The 17327-nt window shown below is 45.0% G+C and overlaps 1 protein-coding gene across 2 annotated transcripts in view; it reads right to left on the reverse strand.

Annotated features, from left to right (window-relative positions):
• Positions 1-194: 194 nt before the first annotated feature.
• LOC115208157 (laminin subunit beta-3) overlaps positions 195-17327 on the reverse strand; it is a 32223-nt gene continuing 15090 nt past the window's right edge. For both annotated transcript variants that reach the window (XM_029776008.1, XM_029776009.1), the window contains exons 9-22: positions 9003-9123; positions 8593-8781; positions 8313-8432; positions 7891-8181; positions 7333-7705; positions 6977-7137; positions 6573-6784; positions 4949-5152; positions 4643-4787; positions 4232-4439; positions 3878-4019; positions 3531-3707; positions 3024-3186; positions 195-2374 (exon numbers count right to left, since the gene is read on the reverse strand). In XM_029776008.1, the coding sequence (XP_029631868.1) occupies positions 2235-2374; positions 3024-3186; positions 3531-3707; positions 3878-4019; positions 4232-4439; positions 4643-4787; positions 4949-5152; positions 6573-6784; positions 6977-7137; positions 7333-7705; positions 7891-8181; positions 8313-8432; positions 8593-8781; positions 9003-9123 (2646 nt within the window). In that variant the 3' untranslated portion in view covers positions 195-2234. The remainder of the gene's footprint in view (positions 2375-3023; positions 3187-3530; positions 3708-3877; positions 4020-4231; positions 4440-4642; positions 4788-4948; positions 5153-6572; positions 6785-6976; positions 7138-7332; positions 7706-7890; positions 8182-8312; positions 8433-8592; positions 8782-9002; positions 9124-17327) is intronic.

Consider the following 17327-nt stretch of genomic DNA (forward strand, 5'->3'; position numbering starts at 1 on the left):
GCCTATTCTAATGTTGGTTGTTGACACGGGTGAGTTAAGAAGCCTTGAACTGTTGATGTTCCCTTGATTAAGTCACTGAACCCTAATTGCTCCTGTAAATCAATCTGGATAAGAGCGTCTGCTAAGTGACTTAACTGTAGGGGCTGATACAGGTGTCCCGGTTAGAGGACAAGGATGGGGAGAGAGACGTGGACTTTCGGTTTAGAGAGCTGCAGCTCCCGTTTTATTTTCTCCAATAAATCACAATTCATTATTGACTTGTGTGCTAAAAATAAACACAAAATACAAAGCTAAACATTTGCGTTAGGAACAGAATAAACATGAACACAATTATCATACCCATTATTTCCATGTCAGTATCATCACTCTGAAGGATATAGAAAATATCTGAATTATTCATGTCCATATGCTGCAACAACTCAACAGTCTACCACTACTGATACGACAGCGCATCATTAAATGCTCATATATTCACACATGAAACAAGAAAGTAAAATGGAAACAATATTGCGGGTTGCTCGCGTTGGGTATACGCTGGAGAGTATTTAAGAGGTATGGGTTATTTGGTACTGAACTAAAGACAAAGGGAACTCAGGCATTTAATAAGGGAATTGGTTGCAGGTGCGCTCAGAGCAAAATCAAATAAAATGTTATTGGTCGTGTACACATATTTTGCAGACGTTATCGCAGATTTTTAGCTCTAGCAGTGTAGCAATACCAACAATACAAAACACACACAAATCCAAACAATAAAAAGCATAGAGATGTATAGAGGTATCCAGTGCCCAAAAGCCAATATTAACATACATTGTGATACATCGTGATGGCTCAGAAGCGTCTGCAGTTAAAGGCAAAGTTAACAAAAAAATGTGCAATTAAAGGGACAGTTCCATAAAAAGTATATTACAAATGAGAGCCTTTTCTACAATGTGGGTGAACTGTCCCTTTAAAACACAGCTTGAAGAAAGAAATTCCTGCGGGGGGTATGTTTCCCAAGTGCAGGAGGTTTGAAAATGTTTATGCTATAACAATGAATTTCTTCAAGTCACCACACAATCAAGACAAATCTATAGGTGGGGGGGCTGACTAGTTGCAGACACTTGTCATCTTACAATACATAGGCAAAATCGTTTATGAGCTATTGAGAGTCCCCTTACCATCACTGCCTAGCAGCTTGTGTACACTACTAAAATACAAATAATACTTGATGTAACAGGCATTTCAATATAGGCTATTCTTGTTTTTCTGACTTACAATCAACATGACCATGACATAGTGTATACCCACACGAATGCTGACAAAAATGGAAAGCCTCTTTTAATTTAGGCATATTAGACTTAAATAAGTAGTTACACCAGCAAAATTGTGGAGAAGTGTAATAAAAGATTTATGAGGAATAACAGTCCTGTTCTTGCTGGCAAACACTCTCATTATCCTATAACATGACATAAATAGGAATTGTTCCACAATCTTACATCAGCTAATGTGAAGGAAAGAAATGAAACAGAAAATCTCCTGAAGACAACAAGGCATAGTCTAAATCTACCCAAATGTAGAAATCTAAATCTATTTCTTTTTTCCCACTCCCCCCCACTAGGACAAAACGTATGCTATCTCTTTCTCCGTCTGCCATCTTAAACCAAATGTGTGCCTGTCCAGTTACCAGGTTGTTAGCTAATAAGGTATCATGACTGAACAAGCTTGTTTGTTATTGAACAAATCATCTAATTACCGATCCCCAAGTAGCCTAGTTTTGAAATGGCAGGGACACGGTTTATTTGTCTTTATGCTTCCAGCGAATTGACGATAGTAAAGAAAAACAATATATCTCCGGTAAAATGGATCACATCTTTTGAACCGTTTGGGCTAGTGACACGCAGTTTTCAGTGAAGTAAAGCTAAAATCATGACAGTCTCTACGGCATACTGCCTAGCGTGTAAGTGATAGGCCAGTATGGGAACTCATATCAGACATACAGCCTGCAATTTCTATATTCTTGGACCATCAAAAGGTTCGGGGCTGGACCAAAAACATTCAGGGCTGCAGCCCCAGAAATCCCAGGCCTAATGATGTCACTGGGATGTCGTAGGATAAGTAAAAAAAAAGGGAAACTCAACGTCATGAAAAATATATTTATTGGGACATTTATTCTACAAAATGGGACAAAATAAATAACATCGCTCCTCTATCTCAATGAATAGGCTATTTGAGGATGACCTCTGCCCTTTTACCTCTCAGCCCTGGCAGGTGGAGAGGATCTTGATCTTCTGTCTCATGTCAGCCAGGAGGTCCCGCAGGTTGCCGTCCAGACCGGTCAGCCTCTGGGACTTCAGTAGGACCTCATCCTGTAGTCTACGCAGAGAGTCTGCTTTACCTGAAGATAGAGAGGGGAGGGGGAGAGAGGAGAGAGAGGGGGAGGAGAGCAGGAGGAGGAACAGGAAGAGAAGGGAATGTTTTTTTATTTACATATATATATATTAAATCAAATTTGAGGGAGCGCTGTGACCGCACTGGTCTGGAAAAGAGGCCGTTTGTTATGTCAATATTCACTCAGTTTGCTTGGTTCTCTCAAATGTATTTTTTTTCCCTTAGGGGTTGAAACCTCTCATTGTTTGGATTAGAAAATCCAACCATTGTAATGGAAGCGAGCGGCACTCTGCAGCTGTGTGTGGCTTTGCATGTGGGTTTTTTTTTGTGAGAAAGAGGAGAGCCAACCAGTAAAAGCACAGCCCCCTTCATCATCCACACATTGTGCCGACAATATCAAAGAGCCATTTCAGACTATGAAGTCAGGAGGACTTCGAGAGTTAGGTGTTAGCCAGACTAGCGTATGTCGACTCAATCGGAAATGACCATTAAATCATTTCAATCTCGCCATAACGCTGAACTTCAGCAATATGGAATGAATCGAGCCAATGTTCCACAAACGCATTATGCCCGCATACTGGATGGGCTCTGCAAACTGTCAAATCAAATCAAATTTCCCAGGTGTGTTTGTGTCCCCTCGCTATCCTCCTCCGTACCTGCTAGTGCCTTCATCATGTCTCCAGTGTCCTGGGCCAGAGAACCAGCCTCCTCCTGCAGCTTCCGGAGACGCTCACCTGTCGTTCCCGTCCCATCGCCATGACCACTGGTCCTCTCTGCGGCACGCAGCTGCTCCAGCTGCTTCTCCAGGGACGCCAGGTCCTACAAACAAAGAGACAGGCAGTTGAGCGCGCGCACACACACACACACACACACACACACACACACACACACCACAGGAGGTTGGTGGCACCTTAATTGGGGAGGACGGTATGGACCCGAATGGTATCAAATACATCAAACATGCTCTGTTCCAATCATTATTACACACACACACACACACACACACACACACACACACACACACACACACACACACACACACACACACACACACACACACACACACACACACACACACCCACACCCACACCCACACACACACGTATAAACAGAAGGCATGCATGAACAGTACCACACACACATATACTTTAACACACACTCACCCTGGTCGCAGCATCTGCCTCCTTGTTAGCCTTATTGGCCTCTCCCTTAGCATTCTGGGCCAGCAGACCTCCAGAGCGCACCAGCGCCTTGAGCCCCTCCAGCTGAGGTTTCATCCCCTCAGCCAGGGCAGACGCCTCCCCTAGAGCCTTCACCGCGGGAGTCAACTGGGCCTTGGTCTGGAGGGAGGAGGGGATCAAAATGAGAGAGGAATAATAAGGTAAGAAGCTGTGAAGGATTTGGAAAAATGGAGGCAATACAATCAATGTCAGTGTCAGACTGGTTTGAAAGCGTAATTGTACTTATTGGAGCACATTAGCTCAAATAGACTCGTTCATCTCTCGCTCACCTGTGCGAGACTGTTGCTGATGTCTTCCACTATGTCCAGGCTGTCCTGCACTTTGTCGTTCAGGCCAGAGAGGGAGCCCTCCACGACGGTGAAGCCCTCCAGCAGCCCGTCAACATCATCCTTCACACCCAGCCCAGCATCCCTGTCACACAGCACACAACAAAGTTAGAACAACGTTACAGCAACCTTACGGCAACGTTCACAGCAGTCACAATAATGTTAAAGTGACTTCTGAAACCACACAGCATTTTCATACATGACATCAATTACAACTAACACTTTACTTAAACCGTGGCTGCTTCCAGTACATAGCCCTGTCATAAGACTGACATAAGAGGTCATAAGGTGTTATACCTGGCGTCCTGGGCCTCCTGTAGCAGGCGCCGGGCGGTGTCGAGCTGTGGTCCAGCCTGGTCCAGGACTGCTTTGCTGTCTGGGAGTCCTGCCGCCAGGGCTCTGATGTCCTGAAGCTTCCTCTTCAGAGCTGCCAGACTGAGAGGCAGCTTTGCGTTCAAGATCCATTCACTCACCGTGCTGATGTCTGTCGGGTCTGACGACGGGTCTGGAGTCAAGGAGGGAGAGGTGGGAGGGAGAGAGAAAGAAGAGGATTGCAAGAGGGAGGATGAGAAAGAGTGGAAGAGAGGGGAAGGGAGAGACGAGGGGAATGTCAGTGAACCTACTACTACTACTTCAATACTTTTACTACTAGTAAAACAGTATAAATAGGTTATTGAAGGTACTGGAACATAACCGTCGATGTGTCACCTGACAGGAAGTCCTTCAGCTCTTTAACAAAGTATCTTGTCTCCCGCAGATCTGCCTCCAAGTCATCCCTGGCCTGCCTCATCTGATTGACCAGATCGTCCGTGGACTTTCTGACCAGATTGACCGTGTCCTGTGTTTTCTGGATCTGTGAATTGAATGGGGGAAAGGAGCAAAGCATTGAACGCCATATGATGAAACAAACCACTTAATTGACTGAAGGACATATACTACATGTAAGTATTCAAACCCAACAAAGAGTTATATAGGTTATAACATACAGTAAAACAAACAAGTGTCAGCTCCTACCTGTGCAGCAGCCTGTGTGATCTTCCCATTGAGCTGCTGCAGTCTGTCCTTTACCTCCTCAGCATCCCTCACAGCTCGGGTCCCCAGAGGCAGAGCCCCAACGCAACTCTCGCCGCGACCACAGGGTGGCGCCCCCTCCGCAGGGCACAGCTCACCATCACACTGGGCAGGGGTACAAGGGGCAGAGCGCACACTGCCACACACCTGAGAGACAGGGAATAAAAATACACAGTTACGTTAAGGTGGAGTTAGGGTTAAGGGTAGGGCTAAGGCTAGGTCTAGGGCTAGGGCTAAGGCTAGGGCTGGGCTAGGGTTAAGGGTAGGGCTAGGGCTAGGTCTAGGGCTAGGGTTAGGGCTAGGGCTAGGTCTAGGGCTAAGGGTAGGGCTAGGGCTAAGGCTAGGTATAGGGCTAGGGTTAAGGGTAGGGCTAGGGTTAAGGCTAGGGCTAGGTCTAGAGCTAGGGGTAAGGGTAGGGCTAGGGTTAAGGCTAGGGCTAGGGTTAAGGCTAGGGCTAGGTCTAGGGTTAAGGCTAGGGCTAGGTCTAGGGCTAGGGCTAAGGGTAGGGCTAAGGCTAGGGCTAGGTCTGGAGCTAGGGGTAAGGGTAGGGCTAGGGTTAAGGCTAGGGCTAGGGTTAAGGCTAGGGCTAGGTCTAGAGCTAGGGGTAAGGGTAGGGCTAGGGTTAAGGCTAGGGCTAGGGTTAAGGCTAGGGCTAGGTCTAGGGTTAAGGCTAGGGCTAGGTCTAGGGCTAGGGCTAAGGGTAGGGCTAAGGCTAGGGCTAGGTCTGGAGCTAGGGGTAAGGGTAGGGCTAGGGTTAAGGCTAGGGCTAGGGTTAAGGCTAGGGCTAGGTCTAGGGTTAAGGCTAGGGCTAGGTCTAGGGCTAGGGCTAAGGGTAGGGCTAAGGCTAGGGCTAGGTCTGGAGCTAGGGGTAAGGGTAGGGCTAGGGTTAAGGCTAGGGCTAGGGTTAAGGCTAGGGCTAGGTCTAGAGCTAGGGGTAAGGGTAGGGCTAGGGTTAAGGCTAGGGCTAGGGTTAAGGCTAGGGCTAGGTCTAGGGTTAAGGCTAGGGCTAGGTCTAGGGCTAGGGCTAAGGGTAGGGCTAAGGCTAGGGCTAGGTCTGGAGCTAGGGGTAAGGGTAGGGCTAGGGTTAAGGCTAGGGCTAGGGTTAAGGCTAGGGCTAGGTCTAGGGTTAAGGCTAGGGCTAGGTCTAGGGCTAAGGGTAGGGCTAAGGCTAGGGCTAGGTCTGGAGCTAGGGTTAAGGGCAGGGCTAGGGTTAAGGCTAGGGCTAGGTCTAGAGCTAGGGGTAAGGGTAGGGCTAGGGTTAAGGCTAGGGCTAGGTCTAGGGTTAAGGCTAGGGCTAGGTCTAGGGCTAGGGCTAAGGGTAGGGCTAAGGCTAGGGCTAGGTCTGGAGCTAGGGGTAAGGGTAGGGCTAGGGTTAAGGCTAGGGCTAGGTCTAGGGTTAAGGCTAGGGCTAAGGGTTAAAGCTAGGGTTAAGGCTAGGTCTAGAGTTTAGGGTTAAGGGTTAAAGCTAGGGTTAAGGGCTAGGTCTAGGGTAAGGCTAGGGCTAGGTCTAGGGTTAAGGGTTAAGGCTAGGTCTAGGGTTAAGGATTAAGGCTAGGGTTAAGCTTACCTGCTTGGCAGTGGGTGAGAGGTCAGGTTTGGTGTTCAGCTGCTGGTTGAGTTTCTCCAGGTCTCTGGTGTTCGCTGGTTGAACCTGGTTCTGGAGGTCAAGAGAGTCCTCTCTGACCGCTGAAGATTGATCTACAGTCTTCCCACTAGCCTCCACACTCTTCGCCGCATCCGTGGACTCGTCATAGGCATTCTTTATAGAAGACAAGGCCCCTGAGAGCGAACCAACCAAGACGACAGACAAACAGCTGTGTTAGCAGCCATAAGTGAGCTAAAACAATACCAGACTGGTCTCAAGTCGATATGGTTCTAATTCTGATTTCTGGATTCTAAATTCCTCACTGAGCCTTTTTGTGGTGACACACGGATGGTGCTCACAGTTCTGAGGTGGCATATCTCTCTCACCTGCATTGTTGGAGTTGATAGGGTTCCTGAGAGCATCTCTCTTGGCGTTGTACAGCAGACCCAGGCCGCCCAGGAGAGCCTGCAACTCGTCCAGCTGTGAGCCCAGCTCGAGGCCTCTGCCTTGGGGTGACAGATCCCCATCCACCTGATCTAACTGGTCCCTGGACGATTACAATGGGGATGAGGGATCGTGAGCTAGGTAATGAAGGACTGTGGCCTTCAGATCTAGGGGTGTTTACATTTGGACAACGAAAATATCTCATTTTGAAAGCAAAGTATTGCAGGTTATGGAATCTGATGCCCACTTTTATTTGGACATTCTACGTTTTCCCGGGGACATCCGAACATCTCCCTACCTTAGTCTGCGTAGCTGAAAGAGGGCGTCGTTGACTTGTCTCGTAGAGGGAGTTGGGAGTGGGAGAGAGTCACGTATCTGGATGAGAGTGGCCTCCAAGGCCTGGATGCGGAGACCCAGACCGGTGGGCAACGAGCCGCCAGGACGAGAGGGAATTCTGGTGGAGAGTCTCTCCAGGCCCAGGGTGAGGTTCTGGATGTAGGAGTCCAGAGAGAAGAAGCAGGAGGGGCAGACTTCACAGTCAGGAAAGGAGTAAACATGGCCACGGCTACAGGCATCGCAACGAATACCTATGACACCAATACGGCACCGGCAGGCCCCTGTACGCTTATCACAGCCTCCTGGTACCATGCCTCCAGCAGCACACTGACACGCTGCAGAGAGAGGGAGAGAGGGAGGAGATGGAGAGAGAGGGAGACGGAGAAAGGGAGGGCGAGATGAAGAGGAAAGAAATTGTTTGACTTAGTTGTCCATTTGGACTGAATTGATCAAAGCATTGAACAAAGCATGTCTAAGAACCTTTGAACCTTTCTATGACAGAACACGACCGGTCACTTACGTCTGCAGCCAATGAGGGGGTCTCCGTAAGTGTTATCAGGGCATTCTGTACAGGTACGACCTCCGAACCCTGACCTGCACTGACACTGACCCGTACTCCGGTCGCAGGTGTCACCATGGGAGTTGGTGGGGTCACAGCGACAGGGCTCACAGCCGCGGGGGGAGGAGGGGTTCCAGTAACCACGGGAACAGAGTTCACAGGTCAGCCCCTGGTGGTAAGGTCGACAGGGACACTGACCGCTCACAGGGTCACACACACTGGACAGGGAGCCCTCTGCACTGCACAAGCACTCTGGAGAAGACAGACAGTCCGATGGGGATAGACATACACATACACTCAGTATGGCGAATACAGTTGTAAGTAATCATAACGCAGGGAGAGTTTATGAACGGGTTCAGGGTCAAGGGTGAAGGGCGACTCACTCGTGCAGCCCAGAGGGTTGGAGGCGGTCAGGCCATAGTATCCCATCTTGCAGCGACACGACCCTGTGACATCATCACACCGACCCCCATTCTCCGCCCCCTCTGCACTGCAATGGCAGCCTGTACAAAACATAGGGAACAAAACAGAAACACAACAAAGATATTAGAACACTGCAGCATATTGTGGTGCTGATTGAACCTATAGTAGGAGAGAACGAGGAATAAAGGCAGTAGGATTTGATGAATATATATTATTAAACCCGGTCTTAAGATCACTCACGTGTGCAGGCATCAGGCTGGTCTATGCTGCTCAGGTGGTTGGGTTGGTATCCAGGGGCACACCGGTCACATTTGGGCCCGGTTGTGTGGTGCAGACAGCCCTCACACACCCCCCCACTCCTCCATCCGCTCGCCTCATACACAGATGGGTCGAAACGGCACCGCTGGGCGTGATTGTTGCACTCACAACCTACAGGGGGCAGCACCAGAGGAACTATTCAACAAGCGCATCTGTGACTGTATGTGTTCAGTCCACTCACTCGCAACTCTGCTGTGGGTGTTCAGTCTTCACAGGAAGATGACTTATATTTGCTGATTATGTGCTACTTTAGCAAAGTCCTCCTTCCTCTGCACACATGCAAATGATCAAAAAGATGCAGTCAGTGTATTAAGGCATTAGCGGTTGCGTACGTTTGCAGGTGTGTGTGTTTCCCTCCTCTGCAGATCTCCAGGGCAGGTCATTGTAGAGATCAGCACATCGCTCACAGTTTACACCTGCTGTGTTGTGCTGGCACTCACACTGAGCACTAACCTGCAACACACAGAGAGAGTGAGACACATTCAGAGGGTGAATGTGCAAGACAAAATATTTCAATGCTTTTGAACAGGGTAGTAGTAGGTGTCAAGTTTCCCGTGTGTATAAACAATGGTTCACCACCCAAAGGACATCCAGCCAACATGACACAACTGTAGGAAACATTGGAGTCAACATGGACCAGCATCCCCGTGGAACGCTTTCTACACCTTGTAGAGTCCATGCCCCGACGAATTGAGGCTGTTCTCAGGGCAAAATGGGGTGCAACTGAATACTAGGAAGGTGTTCCTAATGTTTTGTACACTCAGTGTATGTGCTTATGTGTTTTCGGTACAGAGTATGTGAGCAGAGTTGAGTGGTCGGAAATCCCGCTCATCGAAGCGCACTTCCTTTTCGAACCGATCTTCTAAAAAACACTCTGTGCTCACGGGGGAAAAAACTGCCGTTCCAAATTCGCTCCATTCATTAAAATCACAATTGAACCAACGCCCATCTATTTTTGTGACTACCTGGACCTACCATTTCGTTTTTTAAGTATTGAAACCAAACCATATGATATGAATGAAAAGTATTTGAATAAACATGAAAAGGTGAACGTGAGAAGCACTCGTCATTTCAAATAGGCCACATGTCATATGAAGCCACACCCACTTTTTAAGATGGCGGCAAGCATGTCTTTTGTCTCATCAGTTTGTAGCTGAAAAGATTTTTACAGATTTTTGTTTGTCTCCATCTACCTATGGTTCATCAAGCTGTAAACACACTGGACAATAGTACAATATTGCATACAGAGTCAATGTGCCTTGGATGTTTGTGGACTCTTGGATTTACTCCTTTAAACTCTTCTTTGGCCCGGTAAAGCGCTTGCCACCCTCCCAGCTTCTTAGGCCTGTACTGAAAACTACCTCCAAGGTGTTTCTCTCCTGGCTATCATACCGGTATAACCTCCGTTGCGCTACTGTTTTGATGGTCCCCAGCATTTAATCGCATTAAGTAAGTCATAGTTCTCTCCTTGCTCCTTTTATGCTGTTGAGTTTTGTGCCTCTTGGTTGTATTTATTGTGGGTCCTAGTGCTGGCTGATTTCTAGTCTGTGGTTGGGTTCTGGCTTGCTGCCGATAACTGTGGTGATTTAATCTAACTATCACACTGTGTGGATTGATTGACTTTTAGCTGATTCCTCGCCAACCTATTTTATTTGCATGGATTTTAACTGTATTTTTTTCAAAATGGCGTCTACCACTTTCCCACATAAGGGGAAACTGACTTTTACCAGACTGGCAGCAACCACCTTTAGAGACTACGGTGAACGTTTAATCCCAGGTAGGAGCTGCAACCATTTTGAACAGTTACGGGATAATATTGGCCGGCCATATTTCCAATGTGGAAACTGTCAGAATATTGTCTGAGCTGGACGTCAAGAGTAAGCAAATTGAGACATTGCAGTGTATCCTGGATAGGTCCCACTTTAAGACCTTTTCCTTTTCTACTCCTCAGCCTGGTCGTTGTGCCACTGCCTCGTCGCCGCGGCTGCGAAATGTTCAGCAGGCTCTTAGCACTTCATATCTGGCTTAAAGACTACTGCCACTCTGTTGGCATAACTTTTATAAATAACTCTGACACCTTCTGGAAACAGAAGATACTCTACAGGAATGACAGAGTCCATCCAAATCATCTTGGCTCCTGGACTCCACGCATTTCAAGGCTGCTTTGAGACAATCACCCAAGCCCTGCTTAGATAATCCCTCCCGTTGTGTCCCTGAGTTGCCGTAGTGCTGCTGCAAATGTACATTGTCCCAGGAGCGTTGGAAGTCCTAATGTAAGTAACCTAATTTATGTCCCTCTAAGTCTCCTGAATGCCTCTATCGATCCTATAGCTATTGTATGCAGTAATCATGTGTCTATGAACTAGCATTATACTGTTAGCACTGAGGCGGTGCCCTAGTAGGAAGTTTGCTGTGTGCAGCTCACCCTGCACTATCGGCTCAAACATAAATATCACTGTCATGTCTAGTTCTGATAAGCTTCCCAGTAAAGCAATGAAAACAATCAAGCATCCCAGAAAAGTGCTAAAAATAGCCCACATTAACATATGTAGCCTAATAAATAAGGTTCATGAAATCTATAAAATTCATATACTGACCATCTCTGAAACTCACTTAGATAATACCTTTGGTATAGTAGTAGCAATACATGGTTATAACATATACAGAAAATACAGAAATGCCAGCGGGGGTAGTGTTGCTGTCTATATTCAGGGCCACATTACAGTAAAGCTTAGAAAGGATCTCATGTCAAATACTGTTAGTAATATGGCTACAGGTTCATCTGCCTCACCTAAAGCCCGTTCTTGTAGGAAGTTGCCATAGACCACTGCGCTAACAGTCAGTATCTGGATATAATATGTGTGAAATGCTTGATAATGTATGTGATATCAACAGAAAGGTACATTTTCTGGGTGACCTAAATATTGACTAGCTTTTGTCAAGCTGCCCACTCAAGAAAAAGCTTCAAACTATAACCAGTGCCTGCAACCTGGTTCAGGTTATCAATCAACCTACCAGAGTAGTTACAAACAGCACAGGAATGAAATCATCCACATGTATTGATCACATCTTTAGTAATGCTGCAGAAATCTGCTGTAAAGCTGTATCCAAATCCATCAGATGTAGTGATGACAATATGGTAGCCATATCTAGGGAAACCAGAGATCCAAAGGCTGGACCTAATATTGTGTATAAAAAGGTCCTACAAGAGGTTTTGTAGTGATTCCTATGTTGTTGTAAAGAATATTTGCTGGTCTGTGGTGTGTAATGAGAAGCAACCAGACACTGCACTTGACACATTTATGAAATGAGTTACCGTAATTTCCGGACTATTAAGCGCACCTGAATATAAGCCGCACCCACTGAATTAAAAAAAATATATTATTTTGAACATAAATAAGCCGCACATGTCTATAAGCCACAGGTGCCTACCGGTACATTGAAACAAATGAACTTTACACAGGCTTTAACGAAACACGGCTTGTAACAAAAATAAATAGGCTTTAACGAAACACGGCTTGTAACAAAAATAAATAGGCTTTAACGAAACACGGCTTGTAACAAAAAATAAAGTAGAGTCAATTCCTCACGCTGCTGTTTCCAACGTCTTATCATCGACTCATTAAGACCAAGCTCCCGTGCAGCAGCTCTATTTCATTTTCCTACAGCCAGATCAATCGCCTTCAACTTGAAAGCTGCATCATATGCATTTCTCCGTGTCTTTGCCATGATGAGGGTGACAAAATGAGTACCGTAATCAGAATGATGGGAAGTTTGAGAGCGCTCGATTTAATCTAAACAGTAAACAAAAAAGTTGTTTGACCTTAACCCATTCGGCAATTTCATTGGTCTAATGAAAGCTTCATGCCGCCAAAAAACTGAGCACGTCACAGAATGTGTTTTTTGGAAGAAAAAAAATTTAAAGCGGGAAAAATCCATATATTAGCCGCGTCATTGTTTAAGCCGCGAGGTTCAAAACTGGGGAAAAAGTTGCGGCTTATAGTCCGGAATTTACGGTACTCCAGTTACTAATAAGCATGCACCCATTAAGAAAATGACTGTAAAAACAGTTAAATCCCAGGTATTGATGAGGAGTTGAAAAATGTTATGGTTAAGAGGGAAGAGGCAAAAGGAATGGCAAATAAGTCTTGCTGCATAACCGATTGGCAAACCTACTGCAAATTGAGAAATCATGTGTCTGAACAGAACAAAAATAATAAAAAACTATACTATGAAACAAGGATAAATGATATAAAGAATTATAGTAAAACGCTTTGGAGCACCTTAAATTACATTTTGGGAAAAAAGGCAGACTCAGCTCAATCATTCATTCATTGAATGAGATGGCTCATTCATCACAAAACCTACTGATATTGCCAACTTTAATGATTTTTTAATTGGCAAGATTAGCAAAATTAGGCATGACATGCCAGCAACAAATGCAGAACCAACACATCCAAGTACAGTGAGGGAAAAAAGTATTTGATCCCCTGCTGATTTTGTACGTTTGCCCACTGACAAAAAAATGATCAGTCTATAATTTTAATGGTATGTTTATTTGAACAGTGATAGACAGAATAACAACAAAAAAATCCAGAAAAACACATGTCAAAAATGTTTGCAATTTAATGAGGGAAATAAGTATTTGACCCCTCTGCAAAACATGACTTAGTACTTGGTGGCAAAACCCTTGTTGGCAATCATAGAGGTCAGACGTTTCTTGTAGTTGGCCACCAGGTTTGCACACATCTCAGGAGGGATTTTGTCTCACTCCTCTTTGCAGATCTTCTCCAAGTCATTAAGGTTTCGAGGCTGACGTTTGGCAACTCGAACCTTCAGCTCCATTCACAGATTTTCTATGGGATTAAGGTCTGGAGACTGGCTAGGCCACTCCAGGACCTTAATGTGCTTCTTCTTGAGCCACTCCTTTGTTGCCTTGGCCGTGTGTTTTGGGTCATTGTCATGCTGGAATACCCATCCACTACCCATTTTCAATGCCCTGGCTGAGGGAAAAAGGTTCTCACTCAAGATTTGACGGAACATGGCCCCGTCCATCTTCCCTTTGATGCGGTGAAGTTGTCCTGTCCCCTTAGCAGAAAAACACCCCCAAAGCATAATGTTTCCACCTCCATGTTTGACGGTGGGGATGGTGTTCTTGGGGTCATAGGCAGCATTCCTCCTCCTCCAAACACGACGAGTTGAGTTGATGCCGAAGAGCTCCATTTTGATCTCATCTGACCACAACACTTTCACCCAGTTGTCCTCTGAATCATTCAGATGTTCATTGGCAAACTTCAGACGGGCATGTATATGTGCTTTCTTGAGCAAGGGGACCTTGCTGGCGCTGCAGGATTTCAGTCCTTCACGGCGTAGTGTGTTACCAATTGTTTTCTTGGTGACTATGGTCCCAGCTGCCTTGAGATCATTGACAAGATCCTCCCGTGTAGTTCTGGGCTGATTCCTCACCATTCTCATGATCATTGCAACTCCACGAGGTGAGATCTTGCATGGAGCCCCAGGCTGAGGGAGATTGACAGTTCTTTTGTGTTTCTTCCATTTGCAAATAATCACACCAACTGTTGTCACCTTCTCATCAAGTTGCTTGGCGATGGTCTTGTAGCCCATTCCAGCCTTGTGTAGGTCTACAATCTTGTCCCTGACATCCTTGGAGAGCTCTTTGGTCTTGGCCATGGTGGAGAGTTTGGAATCTGATTGATTGATTGCTTCTGTGGACAGGTGTCTTTTATACAGGTAACAAGCTGAGATTAGGAGCACTCCCTTTAAGAGTGTGCTCCTAATCTCAGCTCGTTACCTGTATGTATAAAAGACACCTGGGAGCCAGAAATCTTTCTGATTGAGAGGGGGTCAAATACTTATTTCCCTCATTAAAATGCAAATCAATTTATAACATTTTTGACATGCGTTTTTCTGGATTTTTTTGTTGTTATTCTGTCTCTCACTGTTCAAATAAACCTACCATTAAAATTATAGACTGATCATTTCTTTGTCAGTGGGAAAACGTACAAAATCAGCAGGGGATCAAATACTTTTTTCCCTCACTGTATAACTGACCAAATTATGAAACACAAGTGTTGTAATTTTGAATTCCGTAAAGTGAATGTGGAAGAGGTGAAAAAATGATTGTTGTCTATCAAAAATGACAAGCCACCTGGGTCTTGACAATTTGGACGGAAAATTACTAAGGATGATAGCGGAGTATATTGCCACTCCTACTTGCCATCTCTTCTATCTAAGCTTACAAAAAAGTGTGTGCCCTCAGGCCTGGAGGGAAGCAAAAGTCATTCCACTACCCAAGAACAGTAAAGCCCCATTTACTGGCTCAAATAGCCGACCAATCAGCCTGTTACCAATGCTTGGTAAACTTTAGGAAAAAATTGTGTTTGACCAGCTACAATGCTAGTTTACAGGAAATAAATGAACAACAGACGTTCAGCACGCTTATAGAGAAGTGCATTCAAACATGCCCATTCAACTGACACAAATGACTGATGATTGTCTGAGAGAAATTGATAATAAAAAGATAGTGGGAGCTGTTTTGTTAGACTTCAGTGCGGCTTTTGACATTATCGATCATAGTATACTGCTAGAAAAATGTATATGTTATGGCTTTATACCCCTTTACACTGTGGATTGAGAGTTACCCGTCTAACAGAACACAGAGGGTGTTCTTTAATGGTAGTCTCTCCAACATAATCCAGGTAGAATCAAGCATTCCCCAGGTTAGCTGTCTAGGCCCCTTACTTTTTAAAATCTTTACTAATGACCTGCCACTGGTTCTGAGTAAAGCCAGTGTGTCTATGTATGCGGATGACTCAACACTATACATGTCAGCTACTACAGTGAGTGAAATCACTGCAACACTTAACAAAGAGCTGCAGTCAGTTTCAGATTAGGTGGCAATAAATAGCTTAGTCCCACATATTTCAAACTAAAAGCATTATATTGAGACAAATCATTCACTAAATCTTAAACCTCAACTAAATCTTGTAATGAACAATGTGGAAATTGAGCAAGTTGAGGAGACTAAACTGCTTGGAGTAACCCTGGATTGTAAACTGTTATGGTCCAAACATATTGGTGCAACAGTAGCTAAAATGAGGAGAGGCCTGTCCCTATTAAAGTGCTGCTCTACCTTCTTAACAACAATATCAATAAGGCAGGTCCTACAGGCCCTAGAGGGACTTGGGAAAATTACAACTGGCCCAGAACATGGCAGCACGTCTGGCCCTTAAATGTACACAGAGAGCTAACATTAATAATATGCATGTCAATCTCTCATGGCTCAAAGTGGAGGAGAGATTGACTTCATCACAACTTGTTTTTGTAAGAAGTATTGACTTGTTGAATGCACCGAGGTGTCTGTTTAAACTGCTAGCACACAGCTCGGACACCCATGCATACCCCCACAAGACATGCCACCAGAGGTCTCTTCACAGTTCCCATGTCCAGAATGGACTATGACTGGCGCACAGTACTACATAGAGCCATGGCTACATGGAACTCTATTCCACATCAAGTAACTCACGCAAGCAGTAAAATCTGATAAAAAAAAAATACAGATAAAAATACACCTTGTGGAACAATGAGGACTGAAGAGTCACAAACACAGGTACAAACACACATGCGAACACACATACAAACACACTATATACACACGTACACCTGGATTGTGCGTAGTAGTAGAGTAGTGGCCTGAGGGCACACACTTAATGTATTGTGAAATCTGTTGGAAAATGTATTTTAATGTTTAAAATGTGTATTATAATGCATATTACTGCCTTTATTTTTGCTGGACCCCAGGAGGAGAAGCTGCTGCCAAGGGGATCCATAAGAAATACAAAAATAAATATAAATACAAACAGCATATAAACACTAAATAGGTCAGGACCCTAAGATGGAACAGAAATTAATTATTTAGGCTATATTATTTCAATTATTTCAAGGCTATAGCCTACAAAGAAATACATTGAAGCATTTGTGAGTGCGACACACTATGCTGGTTGGGAGTCAGGGACATTAAGCGCTCAGCATTTAAACATTTCGTTGTATAAAATCATTTAAATCTATAAATGGTGCATATAGGTTGTGACCTACTTAGAATGAAATATAAAATTAAGCAAAAAATGTCTTATTAGGCTCAGTCTGCAGTGCCTTTGAATTCATTTTTAGAAACTCCAGTTTGGACAGAGTTTGTGGTTTCAGGCTCATGCGATGGTGCCCGGAGAACAGGCCAGTAGCAAAGAATATCCTCTCCTCGCTTGCAGAACCACTAGGGAGGCTAAACGCCCTTTTGTCCTCTCTTGCCAGGCTGGGCAGGGATGCAGTTTTTTTTCTCTTCTATAGGTAGGTCTAAAAAGGTTTCTAGGCAAAATAACCCGTTCAAAACGGAAAGCGCCTTACAAGTTGGAATATGCCAGGCCTATTGGGCCAAAATCAATTATGGCTTATTGTATAGATGATAATAGAACAAAAATGAAGAAAACTTTTAAGGGATCTGATTTTATGTTTATAAACACTTTGCTACAATGACACACTTCATTAGCTACCCACCTTGTTCCTTTCTTATAACATGTGCATGTAGTAAGTACACCATCATGCTTTTGGAATAGGTGTCTTTTCAACTCCATGACTAGCTA

This window comes from Salmo trutta, chromosome 14, assembly GCF_901001165.1.
Source record: "Salmo trutta chromosome 14, fSalTru1.1, whole genome shotgun sequence".
In the NCBI taxonomy this organism is placed as follows: domain Eukaryota; kingdom Metazoa; phylum Chordata; class Actinopteri; order Salmoniformes; family Salmonidae; genus Salmo; species Salmo trutta.